This window comes from Haemaphysalis longicornis, unplaced genomic scaffold (assembly GCF_048455015.1).
Source record: "Haemaphysalis longicornis isolate Haplotype H1 unplaced genomic scaffold, Haemaphysalis longicornis Haplotype H1 scaffold_8, whole genome shotgun sequence".
Classification (NCBI taxonomy): Eukaryota; Metazoa; Arthropoda; class Arachnida; order Ixodida; family Ixodidae; genus Haemaphysalis; species Haemaphysalis longicornis.
In genome coordinates, this window is record NW_027526445.1 from 183,266,960 (window position 1) to 183,290,054 (window position 23,095).

Here is a 23,095-nt window from a genome sequence, read left to right on the forward strand (position 1 = left end):
GCGGTGTAAGCATTCTACTAGAGTGAACTAAAGGCGCAGCAAAAAACGGATAAAATTTGTTGGGGGCGCTGCGAAAGAAAAAAAAATCGAAATGTGGTTCAGTGGTAGAATACTCACTTCACACGAAAAAGGCCGGGGTTCGATTCTCAACAGCGGCACAGCGTTATATCTTTCTTTTTTTATTTTTTTATTTTAATGTCCCCGAAACCTTGGGTAACTACGCTTAAGGGTTACAATATCCGCCTTTAGTATTTATTTTCTTTTCGGCAAGACATGCAATAGTCATAATCTGACAGTGAAATAAATATTCGTGCTTGCTTGGAACACACAATCACGGGCAAATTTGTGGTTAGCGATTATAAAAACAAACGGCACCGCAATTTTCCAAGCACCGAATAGTTTCGTACAAATATCACTAGGTGTCTTCGATTTTACTGCACTCGCTGCACTCATTCAGGTAGTGCAGCACTCGTCTCTTCGATTTTCGAGTGCAGCGCGCGGCGCCTGCACTTTTCTCTTCGATTTACCGACGGTGCAGGGAGTGCAGGATGAGTTCACGCTTTCCCTGCACCTCCCAGGGAGGAGGTGCAGAAGCAGACGACAAAAGTGCAGGACCGGTTCTGCAGTGGCGGCGCCTGCGCTGAACTGGCTGAACTCATCCTGAACTCATGCAGAAACTGCAGGTCAAATCGAAGAGACCTACTGTATGAAACTCTATGCCTATACATGCTTTTGTTCTATGCAACGTCACATCTGCTGAACCTTCGCCTCATAAGTGCGTGTTCGTGCAGCGAGGTGCATGAAGACGCACTTATGAGGGCCCGGCAGCGCTTTTCACCAAACGTTAATAACCGAGGGTAGATTAGGCGAAAAAACATATATTTGACGAACTGATGCGCTACCGGTGCATATTTTAGCCGAGAGGTCTACTTGCTTTACGCCCGGTTTTTAACATGTATGCGCTGTCTTCAAGCCACGGGGTGTATTATCTTCCGTGCAGGCTCCGCGTCGCAGAAGTTCATGTAGCAGACGACGTGAGAGTTGTTGGTGGCCGCCGCATGGCGGCGCCGCCATCGCAAAAATACAGGAGTTTCCATTCACTTTTTTAGTAGCAATAATAAATTGCAATTATTTATGTAAATAATTATTTTCTTGCTTATATTTTTATATAATTTTGTAATTATTAGTTTGTTTGTTTGTTTATTTTTAAATTGTCCATGCAGAAGCCCAAGTTGCCACTGACCACCGCAAGGCGGCGAGACGTTCGCAAGACTTCACGGCATGTAGCTTCAGGGGGTTCCCCATGGAGGAATGGTTCCCCCATTCCCCTGTCGTTACCCTGTTTTTGCTTCATTTCTGGCAGCTCGTTTGAACCACTCAAATTCTACCACTCAGATTCTGTTATACCAGCTTCCTTGCCTGGCTACCTCTCAATCGGGTACTTCTCACGCGTTTTTCTTTCCTCCGTGTTCTCACGGGGTGTGACAAGTTTTGCACTGTGAATGTGACAGTCTCCTAATTTTACAGTCACTTGGCGTCATGGCAGCTAGTCCGGAAGAGACTGCACTGGCTCCGGAGCCTGCTGTTTGGACCTGTAGTGCCTGCAAGGAAAAATTGCACCACACAGAGCGCCCGGCTGAATCTGAGGAAGCTGAGGAGGAGAACGAGAAGGAGCTAGGGGAACTCGAAAAGACAATGACCGAAGAGGAGAGGATGGTATGACAGCGTTTTTATGCGCTAAAAGAGTGATAAGGAAGACAAAAAAAAAAAAACAGAAACCCCTACTGTCTCGGGAATTAGAGAAGGGGCACAAAATTTTTGCCTGGAAATTATGCGGGTAGGGGATAGTCATCCACACAAAAATACAAAGTTGGGCGTCCGCATGATATATTCCCGAAGACTGAGCAGCTGTGTAAACTTTATGCATCAGTATATGACGCGTATTAGTGTTGAAATGCGGGCGTTCGTCACGTAGGAAAAGGGACGACAGGATGAGCGCTGAACCATAGCTATGAGTTTTATTGTGGCAACACAAAATACACAGCAAGCTTGCCTTCTTGATGCAGAGGTTCCACACCCTGATAAGTGTACTTTGTGAGACTGTGCGCTTGCGTAGATGATGTTAGCGGGTAAATTTCTTATTTTGTATTTCTTCGTAGGCAAGCCGGCTGTATATTTGCATTGCTGCAATAAAACCCCTAGTTGTGGTTCAGCATTTCCCTTAGTCCTGTCTGTGCTGCAGTGTGGCAAAGAACAGTATTGGTCATCATGACAGCAGTGGAATCCCATATTATGATTCTCGGTATAATCTGTCAATGCTGTCCTGGAGATTTCATGGTGCTTATTTACAAATTGTTTTCTTTTCTTCCACAGTCAAGGAACGAACGTGCATTAAAGCTGAAGGAAGAAGGCAACGTTAGCTTCAAGAGGGGCCAATATGCTGAGGCAGTGGAGTCTTACACACAAGCCTTGAAGACTTGTCCGCTCTCCTTGTCAGCAGTGCGGTCTATTCTCTATTTAAACAGGGTCGTGACTTGGTTGAAACTGGTGAGTAGAGCTTGCAGTGTTTCTACCCCTCTGTCGTGGATGTTATCCGCAATGGCTGGCTTTTGTTTCTTTGTGACAAAATATTGATGCCGCTGTGAAAACTGTAGACTAAAAAAAAAGTTTTGAGGGTCCTGATTAGTGGTAGCCGCTTTTGTGATGGAGGCGCAAAGTTGAAACGCCTATGTCTCGAGATTTTGGCACACGTTAAGGATCCAAGGTGCTTAACATCAATCTGGAGCCCCCCACTTTGGCTTGCCTCATAGCCCATGTGTTGCGTCGGTGCGTTAAACGCCCAAAATTCGAAAAGTTGTGAGGTTGGCAGACCGTCAGTAATTAATGCATTCCCTTGCACATGCACCATGAATGTGTAGCATGCAGTTTTACGCAGGTTGGTGGGCCATTTGAACAGTTGCCACTGTGTAAAGTGGTATCATTCTTTTTATTTCAAATCAAGTTAACCACTTGTGTGACTGGAGGTGCTCATAGGAGGGTCTATTTACACACTGCATAGTTAAAACAGTGTTGGTTTGTTGTTTGTGTCCAGTAGGGGTATGCTTACTCTTCATCCAGCGCACTGCACAAGTGCGAAACAAACCATGGTCACCAAACGTGGAACAGCTGATGAGTACTGACACCTCTTTTTCTTTTACCCAATTCATTGGCACTGCTGACATAGTTGGTGTGCGCTGTTGCGAGTAAACGACAGTTTTTGCAGCTAATCAATCAATACGGTGGCTTGCAGCAAGTGATAGAAAACCACGATGACTCGAAGAAAAAAAAAGTCCCCACAGTAGAGACAGTAAAGGAGGTAACATTGACACTCGCAGTTGCCAACCAAATGTATATCATCTGGGAATGGCTTATGAGATTTCCAGACCGGAAAATAATAAACTGATACGAAGTAATAGAGGGAATGGACTGAATATGCAGTGCCAACGAAGGGCGCACCGAATATTCTTCCTTACTTCGACGACTGCCATTCAGTTTCATCAGCACTATTGAAAAAAAATTACAATCGTCTTTCGCACACAGGCATAGTCGGACGGAAATGTTAACAACCACTTCCTTCGTGTGGCACACAAAGCGTATTCATCGCATTCGCTCGTTTTGAAGGCATGGCTGTGTTGAAAACACAAATCTTCATTCCCGACGGGCAATTATAATAAGAATGTGCACAGTTCACGACGCAACAGTTTTTACGTGACGTCACGAAGTTACCGTCTCTGTGTAACAACCTCAGGGCTGTCAGCTCGGCTGCCCACCACCACATATAGTATAGTGTGCGAAGTACCCACGAGGGCGGCGCCAACATTCTGTTGCATGCTCCCCGTCGCACTCAAGTGACACTATCAAACAAAACTTGAGGCCCCACTACAATTGCCCAGTCATGCTTCTTGTTGGTAGGTTTGGCCGGCAGCTGCGAGTTTCAGAAATTAGGTTTGATGACATCGTGGAGATGTCGCTGGAAAGTGGCCGGCGAGTTGCCACTGCTTCGTCTATTTTCCTTGATGTCGGAGTTATTTATGTGAAGTTTGCGACAAGATTGGTATCGTTGCTATCAGGATAAGGCAGCCTTTTTAATGAACAAGGCTTTATTAAGGCACCTAAATTTTTTGTAATACTTTGTGGCTTACGGTACGTGCATGCATTGAGCGCCAGTGTATTGTATGTTGATGGTAACGGTTGTTACACTGCGTAGAACCAACTCTGACAGTTTTGCATCTTCCTTCTCAACCATTGTTAGGATAATGGAGACCCTTACTACAGGAAACTCATCTCCTGTAACCAAGGTCTCTTGTAACCAAAAATTCTAAAAGCACTAAGAAGTCATAGTAGGTCATCAAAGTGTTCAAACACATCACCAAGCAGATTGCTCAGGATGGCTTGAAGAAGTCATTCAGAGTTGCCTTAGTCACTGCAGATTGTATTAGCTTTCTTCCCAAATTCTGGAGTTAAAGCACTTCACTTTGCAAGCCTTTCGTGCTCGTAATACCTTTGAAGGGCTCTTAGATGTTCGTCAGCCGCTATTGCCGACATACTCTACCCTGAAATGATCTGGTCGTCGTCTTTTCTCACTGGTTTATTCTGTAACCCGCCGTAGTGGCTCAGTGGCTAAGGCGTTGCGCTGCTAAAAACGAGGTCGCGGGTTCGATTCCCGACCACGGCGGCCGCTTTTCTAATGGAGGCGAAAAGCAAAAGTGCCCGTATGTTCGAGATTTCAGCTCACGTTAAAGATCCCCAGGTGGTCAAAATTAATCCGGAGCCCTCCACTATGGCGCGCCTCATCGCTTGCGTTGCGTCGGCGCGTTAAACCCTACAATCAAATCAAATCGAGTGGTTTGTCCTGTAGTGCACATGCACCATTTAATTGTGCGAGTCTCGTGCAATCCCTAAGCGTTTCGGAGCACGTGAGGTCCTCATCTGCAGACCCAGACTCCTCAAAATTATCTAGAACCCCTGTGGTTTCTTGAAAGCAGGCCAAAGCTTCACGTTCAAGAAAGTTTTCCACGAGATCTTTCATATAAGATCTCTCTTCTATCATGTCTCGTCTAAATATAGAGTGATTTACTCTAGGGATGTTAAAATTTTTTGTCTTAGTAAACAAGCATCTCTTGTAACCATATCTCTTGTATGCGATGTTGCTGAACATAGGAGAATCAACAAAAGTGTTTTCAGATGTCTCTTATAACCGAGTGTCCCTTGTACCAAGATTTTACTTTAATATGTGATTGCACAAATGTATGATTACTAGCCTGGCACCTCATTTTAAGGCATCTTCTTTCTGCTTAGTCTGCCCCCGTTTTCTTTTTCTTTTGTTGTAGGGAGAGAGCAAGTTGGCAATACTAAAGGATTGCTCAAAAGGTGAGTGACGTTCCTAAATGCTTGCAGAAGTCATCTGTAGGCTTCACAGGCGTGCTATTGGGTGTGAGCACTGTCATCTAGCTGCCATTGACTTTTTTTTATAAAGGGCTCAACCAATAGCAAGAAGAGGTCAAGGACATTTCTTTGCGAATGCCTTGCCTTGTCAATGCCTGATATGCATGGATATTCTGTTGCCAGCCATCAAGTTGAACCCCTCCTACCTGAAGGCCATCCTGACGAGGGCTTGGCTTAACAAGGAGATGGGGAATCTGGACGAGGCACTAAAGGACTACAAGCGTGTTCTGGAGCTGGATCCTAGCAATGAGGAAGCGAGGCATGCTTGCATGGTAAGGAAACACAAGTATTGCTGTGCTGTTTGCGAGCAGCACCGTTTGGCCTTGAAACATTTTCGTCCTCGGTGTTCATTATTCAATGCTGTCTTTGTGTACTTCTCAAATTTTTCTTTCGTCGGTACGTCAAACTCTAGCTCTGGAAAATTGGTAGAAGCGTGGTCTACTTTTGCACTGCGCATTATAGGGGACTGCAGTTGATCCCATAAAAGCATAGTCTGACAAACATCTGGCATAAATGGGGCTGTGACTTGAGATCTACAGCAATGGGCTATCTTTCAGTAAATTGGTAGTAGGAATTTTCCACCAAATCGTGCTGTTAAAAAAAAGTACCACGAGAAAATGACCCGCTTGTTCTTGGCATGCCCCAGGAAGTAAGTTTACATTGTATATACAGGTATGGAAAAATGGAACGCGAACACAAAAATACGAACCAGGACACACAAATAGCGCGATTTCTTCTCATCCAAGTCAAATTGACGTGTGGCTTTTAATTATTTGCCGTAACAAAGTTGGGAAATGTGACTTTCCGAATGTACCAATAGCGGGCCATTATTGGGACTCAACGAACAGTGCTTTTCAATTCTGCGTGTCTTGGTTCACATTTTCGTGTTTGCATTTCACTTGTCCACGACTGTGCACCCTTTTACACGTGTGGTATTGTGTTGGTCATGGACGTTAATTGTTCACAAGTTTGGCCGCTGTCTGAACAGGAATGGCTTCTTTCTAAAATGCAGTTCTGAAAGGGAACCTTATTAATCAGGCACTTCCATTTAATCTGCTACAACGTAGCGTAGCATTACTTTCACCGGTGATTAATGTGCCCACAGCTACGTCCCCTGCTTGCTTGAGGCGGTGATGCTCTAGCTCGGCATCATATCTGGCTTGAATTGGACAACGTGCTGGACTGAACTCTTGTAGCGGCACCATCATCATTGTCAGCGGTCAGTCATCATTGACCACAGGGTCTGACGACATAGCATAGAACCTCATGGCTTCCACAGCCGCAATTTACACGTGCTCTCTGGTTTGCAAGCCCATATTGCCGCCCCGACATAGCTTTGAATGAATGCAGGCCTTGCCACACCACAACAGTGGTCGCCTACACTCTTAATTTCCCATAGTCGCTGATATTTCTATTTTGAGAGCGTTGCACAGCTGGCAGAGCGACCGGGAGGTTGGCGTCACACCCTTGACTCAAGTGCCTTCAATGTGCATCCTAAGCGGTACCAGGTAATTTGTAGAGGCCAGAAGGTAACATTGCCCAAAAGTAAGCTGTCACCACACCATCATTTTTTTAAAGACGATAGTCTTTCTTGGGCTACTTGAATGGGAAAATTTTGGTCTGTCTGTATGTATGTCTGCCTATCACCTGATTCAGCCAGCCGGCCAAAGTGAAACAGATGCTGCACAATAGTCTTACTATATACCTACAGGCAAATCTAAACGTCTAAGTCTGGTGGCAATGTTCTCACTTGTCAACATTGTTGAACAAGAACAAGGCATTACACAAATATAAGGCAGAAAATCAATACACAAGGGATATTTGCAGTGTTCCTTTCTGTATGCTTGATTTTGCGAATGAAATAGGTACTATGTCCACTGCGGGGAAAAAAATTCACTCCGTCGCCTGCTGTCGCCCGTGCCACTATAACTTCTGGCAGCATTTTTAGACATCAAGCGGCAACAGTTATGAAAGGTTCCGCTAGATAGGTTCCACAATCCAGTTGGAACGCTCGTGGAGTAGGGCAACGTGTTTCTATAAACGTTGAAGTAGGGTGACTCAATTCACGTGCGTCTTTGCTGTGCAGCAGCGCTGGCGTCAAGGCACCCGACCTAGAGCACTAGAGCACGGTAAATTTAAATTGACTTGAGCAAACCTCTAGCGTGCTTATTTTGGGAGGAATGAGAAGGGAGAGGAACAGCATGAGAGGTGAGCAGCAAAGCGAAGGGAGGCATTTATTTGGCAAACGTCAACGAAAGACTCGTCTTTTGTCGACATTTGCAACGGAAGGAGCAGATATGCGGCCATTTTTTTCCCCAAGCTATCTAGTGTGATGAGTGCAGCTTGCGTAAAGCTAGATTTGTTATTCCTACTTGGCAATATCCTGACTAGAGCAAGTTTTTGTGCTGTTTTCATGGTCCGTTTGAACTAAGGAGAAGTAACCTGAAACGAGTTGTTCTGGTTAGGCACAGGCTGGCCAGCCTAGCATCCACACCATCAGGAGCCTACTATGAATTGGGGTGGGCCATTTTCAATTTCTAGTCATTTGATAGCATGTGGTAATGAATCGACAAAAAAAAGCAATAATAATAAAAGAAACTTCCTAGGCCGAAAAAAAGAGCAGCGTCGATGATTTACTGAAGATCCCAACCCAGGTGCCTTCCAAAATTGTTATTTGGTCATTCCCATGAAGAAGACGTACCTACTGCCGACAGGTCAGTTTTTCCTGTAGCGAGAATCTTCCAATAAATGTCATTGGGGCAACAGCCTACAAAGCAAACAAGTTCGTGTATGCGTGATCCCATAGCTAGTGGCAAATTTCAGCCCGACAACGTGCTGAAACTTGAGGCCATGTGGGCTCGATGCATCACAGGCCTTCACTTCAGAAACCGAATAGGAGCAGGAATAAAAAGCTAAGGTTGTTCCACTCAACGTGAAAGCTGTCGGAAGTGCAGAGAAGTGATTCGCCATAACGGGCTGTAGCGCCGTTATCTGCTCACTGCTACCAGCCAATGCAAATCAAATTTCCCACCTTCGCAGTGCTCGCACACCCCCTGCCTGAAACTGCGCCAGCGGGAGTTCTGTTCTTTTTGTGCTTGCTTTTCCTCCCGCACGTGCCGGCGTTGCACTGCCACTTTTTTTCACTTGCTATCGTAAAAGCCAACCCAACGAGCGTTCGGAACTAAATGAATGTGGGTGCTACCGGTTGGTTACGTATATTTAGCCTCAAATGTACTCTCAGTTTTCTTTGCGCTAAACAACTGGGAGATGTATGACGAGCGCCAGAGGTTCACAAGTTTTGAACGCTTATGACTATATAAACCGCTTGGCTTTCGAAGCCTCTGGGTTACACCGCGACGACAGCCGTTACGACAAAACGTCGTGTGGCTCTACTTGGGTCCAGCGAGCGAGCTACGATGACGAGGCGAGCACCTAAAGTGCTCTGCGCTCAAAAAACATTGTAGGGGGACTGAAGTGCACATGCATGTGCAGTTGGCTGCACATGTGCGCAAATAGTATGTGAATTGTTGTGATTATTTTTATCTTCGGTAATTTATTGTTTGTCAATGATTTTGTATTGCCATTTTTTTGCAGTTGCATTCAAGAAAGACGAGAACGAACAATCGTGAAAATATGCAGAATGCGCGAGCTGCAGATCCATCTTTTACGGTAAGGATTAATTTTTTGTAAGTTCTGTTTTCCCAGTTTCTATTTGTTACATACATATGGCGTTCCCTGCAATGAAACCCTGCATATTCCTCTGTTTCCACTAGTTAATTCACGAGATGTTTATAAGCTTATCTGTGTCTACCGATTCATGCATTTTGTTAAGATTGTAACTTTCCTACGTGTGTGCAAAAAAAAATCTGGTCTTTTGTTGTAGTTACTGCAGATTCCTAACTTTTATCGTCGCATTCGTTGAAGCATGCCACCAGAGTTTTCTGCTACTACTGAATCCCTAGTGGCCCTCTATGAGCTTTTATCACACCAAGCTCGGATTGGTTTTCATTGTGGTCCCGTCATGTTTTGTTATACGTGTACTTGTGTTTTGCTGCCACTGGAACAGAAGGAGCAGGAGGAACAGAGACTGAAGAAAGAGAAGATCCGGAAATTTTGCACCGTGGCTGGTGCGTACATAAAAGAGCACACTATTTCGCATTATACCCCTTTTTTCATAAAAGACTTGATCTATGGAAAACGATTGTGACCCTTGTAACAGCTTGTAGCCAATACCGCTCAAAAATGCAAGAATGTCACAGGAAGCCAATTGAATGGTCACAATACTTGAACGAATTTCACCTGTGAAGGTGAGACAAGCGCGAAGAAAGATGCCAGACGACTACTCTAGTGACTGTCCTGTCGGTATCTTGCTTTATCCATGTCTTCTTTTCACTCGTGAAATGGGTTCAATTCAAAACCAACTAACCCAGCTTTCAGGCTCAATGGGTACAATACATTGATACAAGCTAAAATAACAACAGTGTTTCGCTCTGTTATCTGCTGCAAAGTTAGCCGCAACGTCGCAGTTCCCCTACCAATGGCACGGTGGAACCAGGCTGCTCCCCTCTTCTCATGTCCTAAGTGCCCGAATGAAATTAGCACTACCAATCCCACAGTAGGGGTGCCGTGTTCCAACGTATCTGCACCCCCACAGCTTCCTTATCCCTTGAAGGCCTAAGTGTTTGTAGTTGAAAGTGATTGGGACAGACCAGTAGAAAGTGTTCAGTGAATTCATCATAAGCATCATTCAGGTTGGTGCCAATTTGGTGCCAATCCACAGAGGGCCAATTTCATGTGTCGTATTTAAACAACTCCAAGACGTTGTCTCTGGTGCGCTGAGTAGTGATTGGCTTCTCTCCATTCAAGCAAATTCCAAGAACACCATTCTCGTTGAATGATTATAGGCTAGAGCTTTAATTGAATGAACTTTAACGCATCTCAGAAATGTTTTAATGAAACCCTGCTCAGCTGAAGTCAGTCAGTGCGCAACAGAGCACTCTATAAAATGGTGGTCCACCTGTTGAAATTAAATTGGGGATATTTATTTATTTTCACTCTTGAATCTTCCCAGATTCCTCATTTTTGAACTTTTTAGAAAAATGTTTTTTTTTAATTCTTTAATCCTGGTGCATTAAGCAACGCGCAGCTGGCTAATTATGTCCACACTACTCTGAAATGTCTCCAGCACAACCGCCTTCCAGGAAAGCAAATGCTTTCTTACTGATGACCTCACTTCGCCCGGAGCTCACTTCTCGTATAACTTCCTGCTCATCACGTCATGCAAACAGGAAACAAGCAGCTGTAGCTAAAGTGATCGCTACTGCACAAACACTACATTTTTTGTGACGGGAGTCCGGAAGAAAGTTGTTAAATGTTTTCTGTATCTGATGTGAGAAATCAAAGATGTGCAGCCCAGTTGGCCTAAAATCGCTCGCAGGACTGAAAGGGACGGACAACCGATTTTTGTGGCGTATATGTCCTCCAGCTCATATGAAAGCCAGCGTTCTATATAGCCCGGTAACCACAAGCAATTTACAAACAAATCGGCGGAAGTAATTTTAATTTGGCACCAAACTTTCTGAAATCGAAGGGGTGGCGGTTCGTAGTGTCGAAACTTGACACTACAATATGTGTCCCTGTCACGTGACCTGCAAACCTAGCAGCTACATTAACTGCTGAAACGTTTATTCGCTTATTGAAAACCTTTTAACACAAGTAATTGTATAAGTTTAAATTGCATATGTATTTTTAAACCTTATTTTGAAAATTTTTAAGACACGTCGCCCGCCCGCTGCCGCTGGGCTGCTCTCAGTGTGGCTAACTGAGCCTCCATGCCCAGAATCAATGGCAGCATTCAGTAAACAGACCCAGTGAAAGAGATTTGATGATTCTGCCTGACTCAGGGGCGTTTGTTCTGCCAAAATATTTTATTTCAGTTTCGAAATATGCCAACGGCAGCTTAAAAAAAAAAAAAAAAAAAAGGACGCGCGCGGGGAGAATCGAACTTCCGACCTCCACTACGTGAAGCATGTGTGAAGCCAAATTCTACCTATCGTGCATCCCAACACATGGCGCCTTCGTGCAAAAAAGACCGGTGAATTAAAAAAAAGCGCATAAAGGAATAAGAAAGCCTGCGATTCACACTTTTTTAAGCCGGGGACAAGTTTTTAAATATCGCTTTTCATTTCGCATACAGACAAAAGTATGTTGCCGCGCTACTGTATGTCATGGTTGCCAGCATTAATTTTGGGAGGACACATATGACTCCTAGATCTAAAAATTTTGATTTAAAAAGTTCTAGGGCGTTATCAGCAAAACCGCTTCTCGTTAAGGTGCTTTAAGTGATGCCCTTTCATTTGGGATAGAGAATATATACCCGACATAAATCGATTGTCTGTCCCTTTAAGTTTCCTGTGTAAAAATTTCATTCAAACAAAAGATTTTTATGGGCTAGCTAGTGTGCCCAGTGGGGATTTTATAACAGTTTACTTATTAGAAGTCATACATACAAGTGAAGTTTTAGTGCAGTGAGGCCCTCCTGTTCTTCCTATTGACCAGAGTAAAATTTGGCCATGAACGGACATTGGCAACGCCGAATTTTCATATTCGAAATGTGTTCACAAACATAACGTCGACTTTTCACCCGTCTTGGGGAAACAGAGGAAAAAGAATGAGTAAGTCTGCAATGTGATATTGTAACCACTCATGAAAGTTACTGAGAACATTGTACCGTGAAGAGAACAATAATCACGTGTTCGTTCTTTCACAGGCAGAGCTGCTGCGAGATTGCTGAGCAAGCCTTTTACCATTAGCGCATTCTTTCATGCTTTGTTTCCATTTTGTGTGTCGAGGTCAGAGCAAACCTTGCACTTTGAGTATTCCTTTCTTCTTACTGCAACAGTTTTACACTTGTAGCATATCATAAATACCATTCCACACTGCAGATCAACAATTCTACACACTCGTAGCGTATCACAGATACCGTTGCACATTTCAGAAAATTGCTGCATGCTAAACCGCCGCGGTGGCTCAGTGGCTAAGGCGTTGTGTTGCTAAGCACGAGGACGCAGGTTTGATTCCCGGTTGCGGCTGCCGCTTTTCTGGTGGAGGCGAAAAGCAAAAGCGCTTGGTGTACAAGATTCCGTCGCACGTTAAAGACCCCCGGGTGGTCAAAATTAATCCATAGAGGCACTCTACTACGGCGTGCCTCGCCGCCTGCGTTGCGTCGGCGCGTTAAACCCCACATGCAGATCAGAATCAGACCAAGCCATGTTATACAATTTGCCTGTGAACAGTGCCTGTCTACTTGACTGCTTCCTTATTGTCTGCTGCCTTTGCGGGTTTACATTGAAATACTACATGTTCGCTCTATTGAACTGTGTTTAGTGGTGAATCTTTGCGTTATCATCACTGTAATCAATCTGGGTATACAAGATCTCAATTATTTTTGCTCACAGGGACAGCTGCTGCGCTCGGAGTTGGTGCAGTGGTTGCGGCGCCCCTTGCACTGGCTGCGGTGGGATTCGGCTCCGGAGGCGTAGTGGCTGGATCGCTGGCGGCTGTGGCGCAGTCAGCCATTGGCAACGTGGCAGCAGGCAGCACGTTTGCAGTTCTGCAGAGCTGTGGTGCTGCGGGCATTCCAGTCGCTGCCCAGACTGTAATTGGTGTGGCCGGCGCAACCGTGGGTGGGGCCCTTGGTTCGAAACTCTCGGGCAGCCAAACTCAGACCTCTGATGCCACCAAGGAAGGGAACGAAGCGAAGGAGAATCAAGAGAACAAGAGGGAAGAGGCGACACGCGGAGCAGGTGGAATAAAGTGAGTGGGGTGGGTTCTGCAAACAGAGTCGAACCGTGAAATAACGAAGTCAGAGGGGGAGTGAGATTTGATTTGCCGTATCCGACATGCATTAAAGGGGGAACCTTAATTGCTGGGCATGGATTGGGAGTAGAGTCAAGCATGCAGCAGGCACTTAACTAAAGAGCACTTAATTTAACACCTGCATTACACTATATTTATGTATGTATAACCTATCCCTGCATGTAATATCCAGGATGCGTAGGGAGCACATACAGTAATCCCTCGTTATAAGGAAGTCAGCGGGACCGCCAAAAATTTCGTTATAAGCAGGGTTTCGATATAAGCAACAACTCGAAAAAAGCTAAAGCATTTGAGCTTTACTTGCGCCACAGCTGTGAGGAATCAAAACACAATTTATTCCGTGAAGCAAAACTTTATTAGGTGCAAAAAAGGCAGCGAGCTTTGACTGTTTCAAGCTCTTGCTGGGCGCGAGCAACCGCTGCTCTAATTAGGCCAAGCATTGCATGATGCTGCAGTCGCCACACATAAAAGTGACAGTGGCAGTGGCCACTTTTAAAGGGAGCGTGCGGGCGTCATGGAACCCGACGAGAGTTCTGCGCGGGGAAGTGCTGTAAACACAGTGGCTTGAGTTTGAAGTTCTATTTGTTGAGCCAAAAAATGATTAACCGCTCATTGTGGGTGCACAGCGCAATCATGAAAACCGACCGGTTTTACGGGATGACTGGGCATTCATGATGGCTGGGCATTTTTTCCCCGAGCTGTGCAGCCGTTAAGTTTGTGACACAAGAGTTCTTTGGCGCCCTCCCGGCACTGCTGATTCTATGGAACGAGTGTCGGTGTTCGCGCACCATCTCATCCACAACATTGACCAATCTCCAGGAACTAAATTCAATGGCCCTACCACGCATTTGGACTGTTTGTCAAAAGTCAGATGGGACGAATCGGTCATGACTGGCTGGAGAAAATCGCCGGGGAAACACCAGCTTGCGTTGACCCGCCATGTTGATAGCCTGACTCGCGCTGAGTCGCCGCCGCTCGGCGACGTCTTCGCTCGCCACTTCGCTCTAAACAGGTCAAGCTCTTCGTGCTCTCCGATTGATGCGGCCTAAAATGCATGTGTTTGGGTTGGGACCAGAAGAAATTTCGAATAAAGTGATATTTCGAGTAAAGCGAGTTCGTTATAACGAGGGATTACTGTATGAAGATTTGATCCTGGGTGCTTTTCCCACACGCACATCAAGTGGGCTGTCATCAGGTCATCCGCCATCCTGTCTTGTCTTGTCTTTGTCTTGTGCCCTAATAACATTGCTATCAGGGAATTTTTCAGTGGGCAAACATTATTCTTGTAAAGGGGACACTGAAGGCAAATATTTTAGCAAGTTGGGCTCAGACGAAAGTTCAACTGCCCCGACACCCTGTCAGCGTTTATTCGGTGGCAGAAGATGCTTTAATTGCCGAGAAATTTCCGATTGAAAAATGCATTTCATTCCTCACGCCATTTCGTGACATTTCGCGTGATGTTAACGGTTGTCGGAAGCGAGCGAGACAGCCCTGTGGTCCATGAAGAAAACTAAAACGTACCGAGCGAACCATCGTGGCCGCAGGAGCCACTGGTCACACATTCGGTGCATACAACAAAACATCTTGCCCGTTACCTGCCACTCTCTGTGTGTCAATCTTGGTGCCGCTTGGGACGCGAGATGGTGGTTAAACAATGTGAATGTGCCACAAGGCCTTTTACTTTACCTACGTCTAGCGGACAGAGCAACTGCAGTGTGAAAAATGACAGGGGCACTCCTTTTATTTGCATTCATTACGTATAGTCGAGCTTTAGTCGCTTTGATGCACTCGGCATAACAGTGTGGCGCCATCTGTTAGTTTAACTTGTAACAGCGCACAACGCCAAATTTGTGTGGCCCACTACGGCAGCATCGCGGCGCGAGTTTTAGTAGAACATTTTGTCAGTTTTCCGTCGCGTAATGGCAACGCTTATTGCGGCATCTGTTGAATGTTTCGCGAAGCGAGTTGCCTATCAGCCCCCCTGCCAGAAGTGTGCCTACAGGTTCTAGGAGCGCCCAAACCACTAGTAACAAACGCCTTGGCACCAGTATTGAATGAAAAACGTGCACAACAGGATACAAATGTCATCTTAACTAAGTATGGACCGTAGTGGAAGCATAGCAGCACACAATGCCCTGAATCGAAAGATACAGTACGACGCACATGTTTTATTCAACTTCAAGACAATCAAGAAATGGTTGTGAACAAACACATTGTCACGGCATGCGCTTTGAGGTCAAAGCGCAAAATTAAAAGGCCGTCGATTGCCTCTAGTTCGTGGTAAGGGGAGCACTCGCTTATAGCGATTTACGGGGGCGAACGGGTTTCTTCCATCCGGCGAATTATTGCTTACAGCGTGCGCAACACGACGAAGGACGAAGAGAGTGGCTACACAGACAAGCGCTTAGTTACAGCTCATTGTTTATTTCGAAAAACACAAATTTAAGTATTCACACATCAACCGGGCTGCACGAACAAGCCTGGAAAACAGCAAGCACTTAACCACCTTATCTATAGAAAAACGGCACACAAGAAAGGCGCGATTTAGCGCGTGGGCCGCACCGCTGCGGAGAACGTGTAACAGAGTTATTTTTCTGAAAGAGTGAGCGACGGCATGCTGACGCGTGCGTCGCCAAGACGTGCCATTTCGGCGGCTTCTACAATCTCTCTTGATAATTGATTGTTGCCCCTTAAAACGACCACACACTCCTTGTAAACAGGGGCAAAATCCTTACTAAAGGCACAACCTTTGCAATGGGCGCTCAAATGTCCGGTGTGAGCTCTGTGTACATTCCTAAGGTGTTCATGTAGGCGGACGTTGAGGCACCTTGAAAGTCTGGCTGACATACTTTTTTCTGCAAGAGAGCGGAATAACATCTACAACGTCATCAACGCAAAGCACAAACTTATTTTAATGTTTTATCTGGCACCCTTTCTTACGTGTGTTAGCAGGAGACGTTTGCTTGCACAGTTTTGACTGTTTCTGGTGCGCTGAAAAAAAACTTCATTTACTTAAGCACTCGCCCGTATTTTGTTAAGCCTATGAGACACCTGGTGGATATAAGGAACCACAGCCACCTTTCCAGTTTCCTTCCCATCTTCACCGTGATTGTAAGGAGAGGCACGCTTGGCGTCCTTGAGCAGTTGATTGGCGGCAAAAGCAGTTAAATGCCGCGGGTAGCCGGCCTTCACGAGGCGGTCCCCACCTGGCCCTCAAAAACAAGAGTTCCTGAGCGCGTTGAAGAGGCAAAGTTTGACAATGCCGCGCTTAGTAACTACTTATGAGTGCCTACTTTTGAGTGGCCCGTAGAATACGGGAGCAGCGGCTTCTTGGCGCTCGTTGACATGAATAGAACCACCGATTCGTAATTCACATGCGCACACCAATTTATTTCTTCTTTAAACATTTGTTATTGTAGTAGAAAGGATTCCACAATGGAACTGCAGGGGCTTCATGAGGAAGTTGGATATAATAAAAACTGATCAAGTATCCTTAGTCTAAAAAAATGGAGAGCTGCCCCACACACCTCTTTGGACGAAGTCATATTCCCTAAAGGACATTGAGTTACAAGGAGAGAGGATTTGCCCCTTGTCCTCCAGTTTTTAATGCGTAGTATTCTTTGCCGAGCACTCCCACTGCCAGGACCGTGTAGCGCACTGCATTGCCACAAAAATGCAGTTCCACCTGTAATCGTTATAATAGCGTAAATGGGGATAATTGATCGAAAGAAATTTTGAAAAACTAAAAAATAAGAAAAATACAAAAATACGGAAAATTTCAAAACGTATAACGCTGGCATTCCCACAATATTGCAGATATCGCGCAAGTTCCACCTGTAATCGTCACAATTGCGTAAATGTGGATAATTGGTCGAGCGAAATATTGAAAAAATAAAAAATAAGGAAAATATAAAATTACGAAAAGTGGCATACCATGTAATGCCCTGCATTTTCACAATAATACAGATTTCGGGAAAGTTCCAAATGTAATCATAATAACGTAGATGGACATAATTGGTGAGATGATTTTGAAAAACTAAAAAATAAAAATATAAATTTACGGAAAATGGCAAAACATATAATGCATGGCATTTCCACAGTAATGCAGATTTCGCAAAAGTTCCCCCGTAATCTTTACAATAGCCTGCAGAAGACATTTGGTCGAACGAAATTTTGAAAAACTAAATATTAAGAAAAATATAAAATTATTCGGGAAAATGGCGAACCGTGTAATGCCCTGCATTTCCGCATTAATGCAGATTCGGGAAGGTTCCACCTGTAGTCGTTATATAGCGTAAATGGGGATAATTGGTCCAATGAAATTTTGAAAAAATAATTAATAATAAAAATATGAACAAAAAATTATGAAAATGGCAAACCATGTAATGACCTGCGTTTCAACGATAATGCAGATATCGCGAATGTTCCACTTCGAATCGTTAAAGTAGTGCAAATGGAGATAATGGGTCGGACAGGATTTAGAAAAACCAAAAACTCTGTCTGTAAAAACTCACACTCAAGAGAAGCGGCATAAGAATGCTATGCACTAGTAGATAATTATCTGAATTTCTGCAGAATTTTGAAGGATACAAGCCGCAAGAATTCAAGGACAGTGTTAATAAGGTGCTGGTCAGGCAAACCACTTCTCAGCGACCCGCCGCGGTGGCCCAGTGGCTAAGGTGTTGTGCTAATGAGCACGAGGATGCAGGTTCGATTCCTGACCGCGGCAGCCGCTTTTCTGATGGAGGCGAAAAGCAAAAACGCACGTGTGTATGAGATTTCGGCACTTGTTAAAGATCCCCAAGTGGTCAATATTAATCAAGAGCCCTCCACTACGGCTCGCCGCATCGCCTACGTTACGTCGGCTCGTTAAACCCTACAATCAATCAATCTACCAATTGTCAGGACACCATGCAAGGCTAGGTTTAAGTAACAACAATGATGAGAGCATAAAAAATGCACTTATGCTCAAAACAAACTGAATTCAATCACTGCTACGAGCTTTTCAATACACAGACTAGTTTTGAAACTCTGCTTCAGAAAGTGACTTCCACGTACACCCCCTCCTCTTGGCAATAACTTCATCATTGTCTGTTGCTAAGGTGACTATAGGGCAAAAAAAAAGTGATAAAATCCAACACCTCGTTTAAACTTCATGCCGTTTTCTCTTTTTCATGCAATAAAACACACCACCATTTTTTTTCTTTGTACAGCTTTTGCATTCACGGATTTGTTATAACATTGCCTTATCTCCAGTTTCTGTTGGCAGATGTCAGGCAAATCCGTTATGCCATAAACAAGTAGATAAATCTTGGGTCAGATTTTGATACATGGGTGCAGTGGGGACTTCCACAACTGCACATAGTGAAGAACTTTGTCGCTGCCTGTAATAATCAACGGCTGTTCTGTCTTCGTGCATTTCAGGTGTCGCTGTGCCCACCATGTCAGCCGAAACTGCCAGGTCACGCGCTGCGCCTCTTGCGGCCACTACATCCATTCAGCCGATGTGGCTGGAGGCACTGGTGACAAGACTACTCCCCGTGATAAAGTTTAACACCAGGGAAGCTGCTTACTTGTGCCTTCATGGAGCAAAGGAGGCCAAAGATCTGATCAACCAGACAATCTTGCCAGCAAGATTGTCTGCTTGCCGCCAGAGTTAGCCTTCATTCACACAGCCGTCACCTTCTCCATCACGGCACCGTCACGTCAAGAAACCGCGATGGAGACGTAACAGAGTAGCGTTCGTACTGGAGCTCTCCATCAGAGTATGGGGTCGTCTGCCTAGTGGTCACTTCAGCCTAGAATTGAGCATGCTTAATCTGAAAAGTAAAGAAAATGGCTTAGATTTTTACGTGTGCTTACTTTTCGCTAAATTTAGCCGTAAAAATATGTTCTCTGATTGGCTGGTTTACCACAGAGCGTGGTCCCATTGCGTAGACGGAACGGAAATGTAGAGCTTGGCTTTCCGTCACCGTCAACACCATTTTCAGCGAGAAATCGCCTGAGAAATCGTCGCCCATGATGGAAGACAGTGACGTGATGGGGTGAAAAATGGCTGCAAGAATGATGCCTTACACTGCCAGGGAAAAAGCTACGAGGCTGTTCCCTTATTTTCTCACGGACAATTAATTATTCGACACCTGGGCTGCCTGTAATTGCCGCAAATGTGCCTCATTCGATGTGTCACAGCTCTCGACGTCCGACTCTGCCTCGTGTAGTGGTGGCTGGTTATACAACGGAGTAGAGCCCTTTAAGACACATCCAGTAGCTGTCTTATTTCACTGCCACAAGCATCCAACTTGCCCATCAGCGACCTTTTCTTTTCTTTTGATTATTTACAATACTGCCAGTCTCTTCCTTTTCCCAAGCCCATAGTATGCTTGTATGCTTTCATTGTATGTATTCATCATATGCTTGTAGCCTTGCTAGCCATTTGCCAGTGTTATATGATACGTATATTGCATGCAAATAAGTTTCATTTGTTCTTTTTGCTTCAAATGTGCAGTCAGCGGCAAATTAATGGTGAAAACAGGGAGAAATTAATTTCGAAACACTAGAAGAGTTTGATTTGGGAATGCTCCGCACTTCATAGTAGCCACGCTGGTTTTTTCCAGTTCATTTTATTTGTAGTATCTCATTGCTACTGACTTTACAAATTGCAGTGCTACATGGGCAGGACTACTAGCCTTAGTGATTCTTGTGCCACCCACAATTTGTGTGGGCAGCTATGTGAGCACCAAGGCTAACGAAGCCCGTGCTCAAATGAAGTGTAATGAAGTTTTTTTTTTCCTCGTTTTGGCATCCTGCACTTTCGTGCTTTTTGTGTGTTTTCTGTGTGTGTGTTTGCTGGGTTAATTACTTTCACTTAATAAAGGTGCGAAAAATGGTGCAGAATGGTGCAAAAGTAGAGAAATTGCTATGTGGCCAAGAAGACCCTGATTTGGGTATGGCAGTCTGTAGCATGCTTTCTTGCATGTGTTTTACGCATTTATGCGGGGATAGAATAATGTAAAATAACCAGTTTCATACCCATAAAAACCTTCTTAGGAACACCCTTGAAGTTGAAAAAGTCGATGCTTGTTAACAGGGAGCGGGATGTTATCCGTGGTTTAATGTGAATGTTATGTAATGTGAACGTGATGTAATATGAACATGTAATGTGCATGTTTGTTGCAAATTCAGTGCCTTTTTACAGGTTCACAGGCCTTGTGAAGCTGTTTTTAAAATAGCTTTTAGCCTGAAATTTCCACCGGAATTTCTGTATATTTTCTGGCAAATAAATGAATTGAACTGAATTGAATGCTATGCGCAGACAGTGTACTTCTTTTGACTCGCAACCAGAGAGATACATATGCAGCTATTCAGAAGTATCTGTGGCGGGCAAGCTGCACGCATCGCTGTAATGTTTAGTACCGCAAATTCCGGGGTGATGGTTTTCAATGACAGAGTAGTATTTCAGTGTTGATCCTGCTTAGCAAAGGTAAAGAGTAAATGAATGAAAGATTACTTAACACTCACCAGGTGGTGGTAGTGAAAAATGTTTAAGGTGAGATTTAAAAAACAATAAGTAGGTGGCTTCTTCATCCCGGAAGGCCCAATTGGCCAGGTGTTCCTAGTTTTCAATCCACAAGCTAGTCGGCCAATGTTCAGTGTAAGGTTTAGAGTGGGTTGTGGGGCATTCTCATACAATGTTATGCATACGAGGTTATTGTAGAAGGTATGGGTTTGGCGACGTCACCATTTGCGTGTGCCTGGGAGGCTGACGTCCTCGGAAACAAATAAAATAGGAGTATGAAACCGTGTGTAGTCGGAGACCACTACGGTAAGTATAACATATTCGAATTGGCAGTGGAAGGAATTTAAAAGAACAAATTGATACCAATACTTACACTCGCGACCCTGGCACTCTGCTTGCTTAAAATCGGCCACCAAACAAGCCCAGAAGTAAACAAAACACCAGTAGACCGTTTGGCTTTAGGTGCGCATAGCAAAGCTGTGAGTGGGCAGGGAGGCAGTGGCTGTGTCTCAATCACAGTCCAACAAGTGCAAAGAATGTTATGAGAAGATCCATGGATTCACCATAAGTGGATGCTAAAATGGTTAGGTAGGTCTAGCATTTATGGCGTCGTTTATTCATGTCGGTTTTGGTTTCGACATAACAAACGCCGAGTGGCCGCCGTCGACAAGAGGGCACCCGTGATGTCTCGCGCGCGCGCCCAGACCGGCCGAGGTTTTCACCATCCCTTGTCACCCGGGTAGCATGACGTCGGTCCCAAAACCATGACGTGCACACGCGGTGTCGCAGCGCGTCGGCTACGTCACGGGAGCCCCGACAGATGATGTCATGCTGGACCGCTCTGGGCCTTCGCGGGCGGGCAAAGATTAAAATGGATTTAAAATAGGTTATGCTGAATGGTTACTGTTGAAACTTGCTGGGAAATATCTTCTGGGAGAAAAACCAAGCTGCTGCAACACCTGCTCCACGGAAGCATATAACGCGTTTACAGGAACACCGCGCATGCGCTGAGCGCGGTGACTCGGGCAGCTTATACGCTCCCTGTTCTTGGTCTCTTTGCGTCGCCCGGAGACAGCTCCGTACGCACAATTTCATGTCGAGGGGAAAAAGGAAAGGTAAAGCATGAAAGGATTAAAAAGTGAAATATGCAGCAATGAAACAAATATAAGCAGAAGCCTAAATGATTGATTGTGGGGTTTACGCTCCGACGCAACGCAGGCGATGAGGCGCGCCGTAGTGAAGGGCTCCGGATTAATTTTGACCACCTGGGGATCTTTATCGTGCGCCGAAATCTCGTACACACTGGCGTTTTTGCTTTTCGCCTCCATCAGAAAAGCGGCCGCCGCGGCCGGGAATCGAACCCGCGACCTCGTGCTCAGCAGCGCAACGCCTTAGCCACTGAGCCACCGCGGCGGGTAGCAAAAGCCTAAAATTGTTCCAATAAAAATATCGTGATGATGTGCTCCACGTAAGTGAGCGATTGTTTTGTTACCTTTTCCCCTGCAGTGAAATCGCGAAACGGTTCATCGTCATTGCGAGTTAAACATAGCAGAGGGGCACTGAAATAATTATCGGTAGTCATTATTTCATGATGGTTAAAGTTAGTGTCGTTGTACGTCCTGCTGCATACGCCAGCGTCGGGAGGCCGCAACAAAAGAGTACACTTACTGAGTACGTTCGCTTAGGGAAAACAGATTTTTCGAGTTTTTTCGAGACGCGTGAGCGGCCCATCTCGCGGCGAAGGCACGATACTACATGTGAGTACGGCAAGCATCTCTGTTTTGCCGCACCCTGATCAAGGTAAAAATTTATTTCACTTACAAGCAATAAATTTCGTTCGTCTTGGAACAGTTCCCCCATATATTACCAAAGTTGTCGTGGTTGAAATGGTGGCCCGCAGACGGCTATCGCGGATCGCTCGTTGAAATATTTATTTCGTGTCGCCTAAGCAGGTTAGGCATTCATTGTCTTTTTAGTACAGTACTCTACCTCGTCAAAACATGGCAATATTTCGCAGCAAAAAAAAATTTCCCTCTTCCCCTTACCCACGGCACTCTTTCAGTGGGCCAACTTTCTGCTGGCGCTGCATGATAGCAGATTATTGACAAACAGCATCGTTTCATGGCACTAATCAGCGCAGACTGCCAATGTAGACGGTATGACTGCGCTTTGAAGAACAACAGAAGTTCGAGAATGGGAAATGTTGCTATGAGTAAG

At 45.0% G+C, this 23,095-nt stretch overlaps 1 protein-coding gene and 1 long non-coding RNA gene across 2 annotated transcripts; both read left to right on the plus strand.

Annotated features, from left to right (window-relative positions):
• Window positions 1-1,314: 1,314 nt before the first annotated feature.
• LOC144149532 (uncharacterized) lies at window positions 1,315-2,542 on the plus strand. Its single transcript, XR_013318328.1, has 3 exons — window positions 1,315-1,438; window positions 1,528-1,716; window positions 2,374-2,542. It is a non-coding gene; the product is annotated as an uncharacterized LOC144149532 (long non-coding RNA).
• Window positions 2,543-9,083: 6,541 nt separating this feature from the next.
• On the plus strand, window positions 9,084-20,631 carry LOC144149275 (uncharacterized). Its single transcript, XM_077680827.1, has 4 exons — window positions 9,084-9,153; window positions 9,551-9,611; window positions 12,942-13,299; window positions 18,787-20,631. Exons 1-4 carry the CDS (start codon window positions 9,118-9,120, stop codon window positions 18,914-18,916), a joined length of 585 nt encoding a protein of 194 aa, XP_077536953.1. The 5' UTR covers window positions 9,084-9,117; the 3' UTR covers window positions 18,917-20,631.
• The last annotated feature ends 2,464 nt before the right edge of the window (window positions 20,632-23,095 follow it).

What these genes read in the sequence shown, in the direction of transcription:
- LOC144149275 (XM_077680827.1), top strand. Translation starts at nt 9,118, where the DNA reads ATGCAGAATGCGCGAGCTGCAGATCCATCTTTTACG. An exon ending in GAAATTTTGCACCGTGGCTG is followed by an intron (nt 9,612 to 12,941) that starts GTGCGTACATAA and finishes TTTTGCTCACAG; the next exon opens with GGACAGCTGCTGCGCTCGGA. An exon ending in CGCGGAGCAGGTGGAATAAA is followed by an intron (nt 13,300 to 18,786) that starts GTGAGTGGGGTG and finishes CGTGCATTTCAG; the next exon opens with GTGTCGCTGTGCCCACCATG.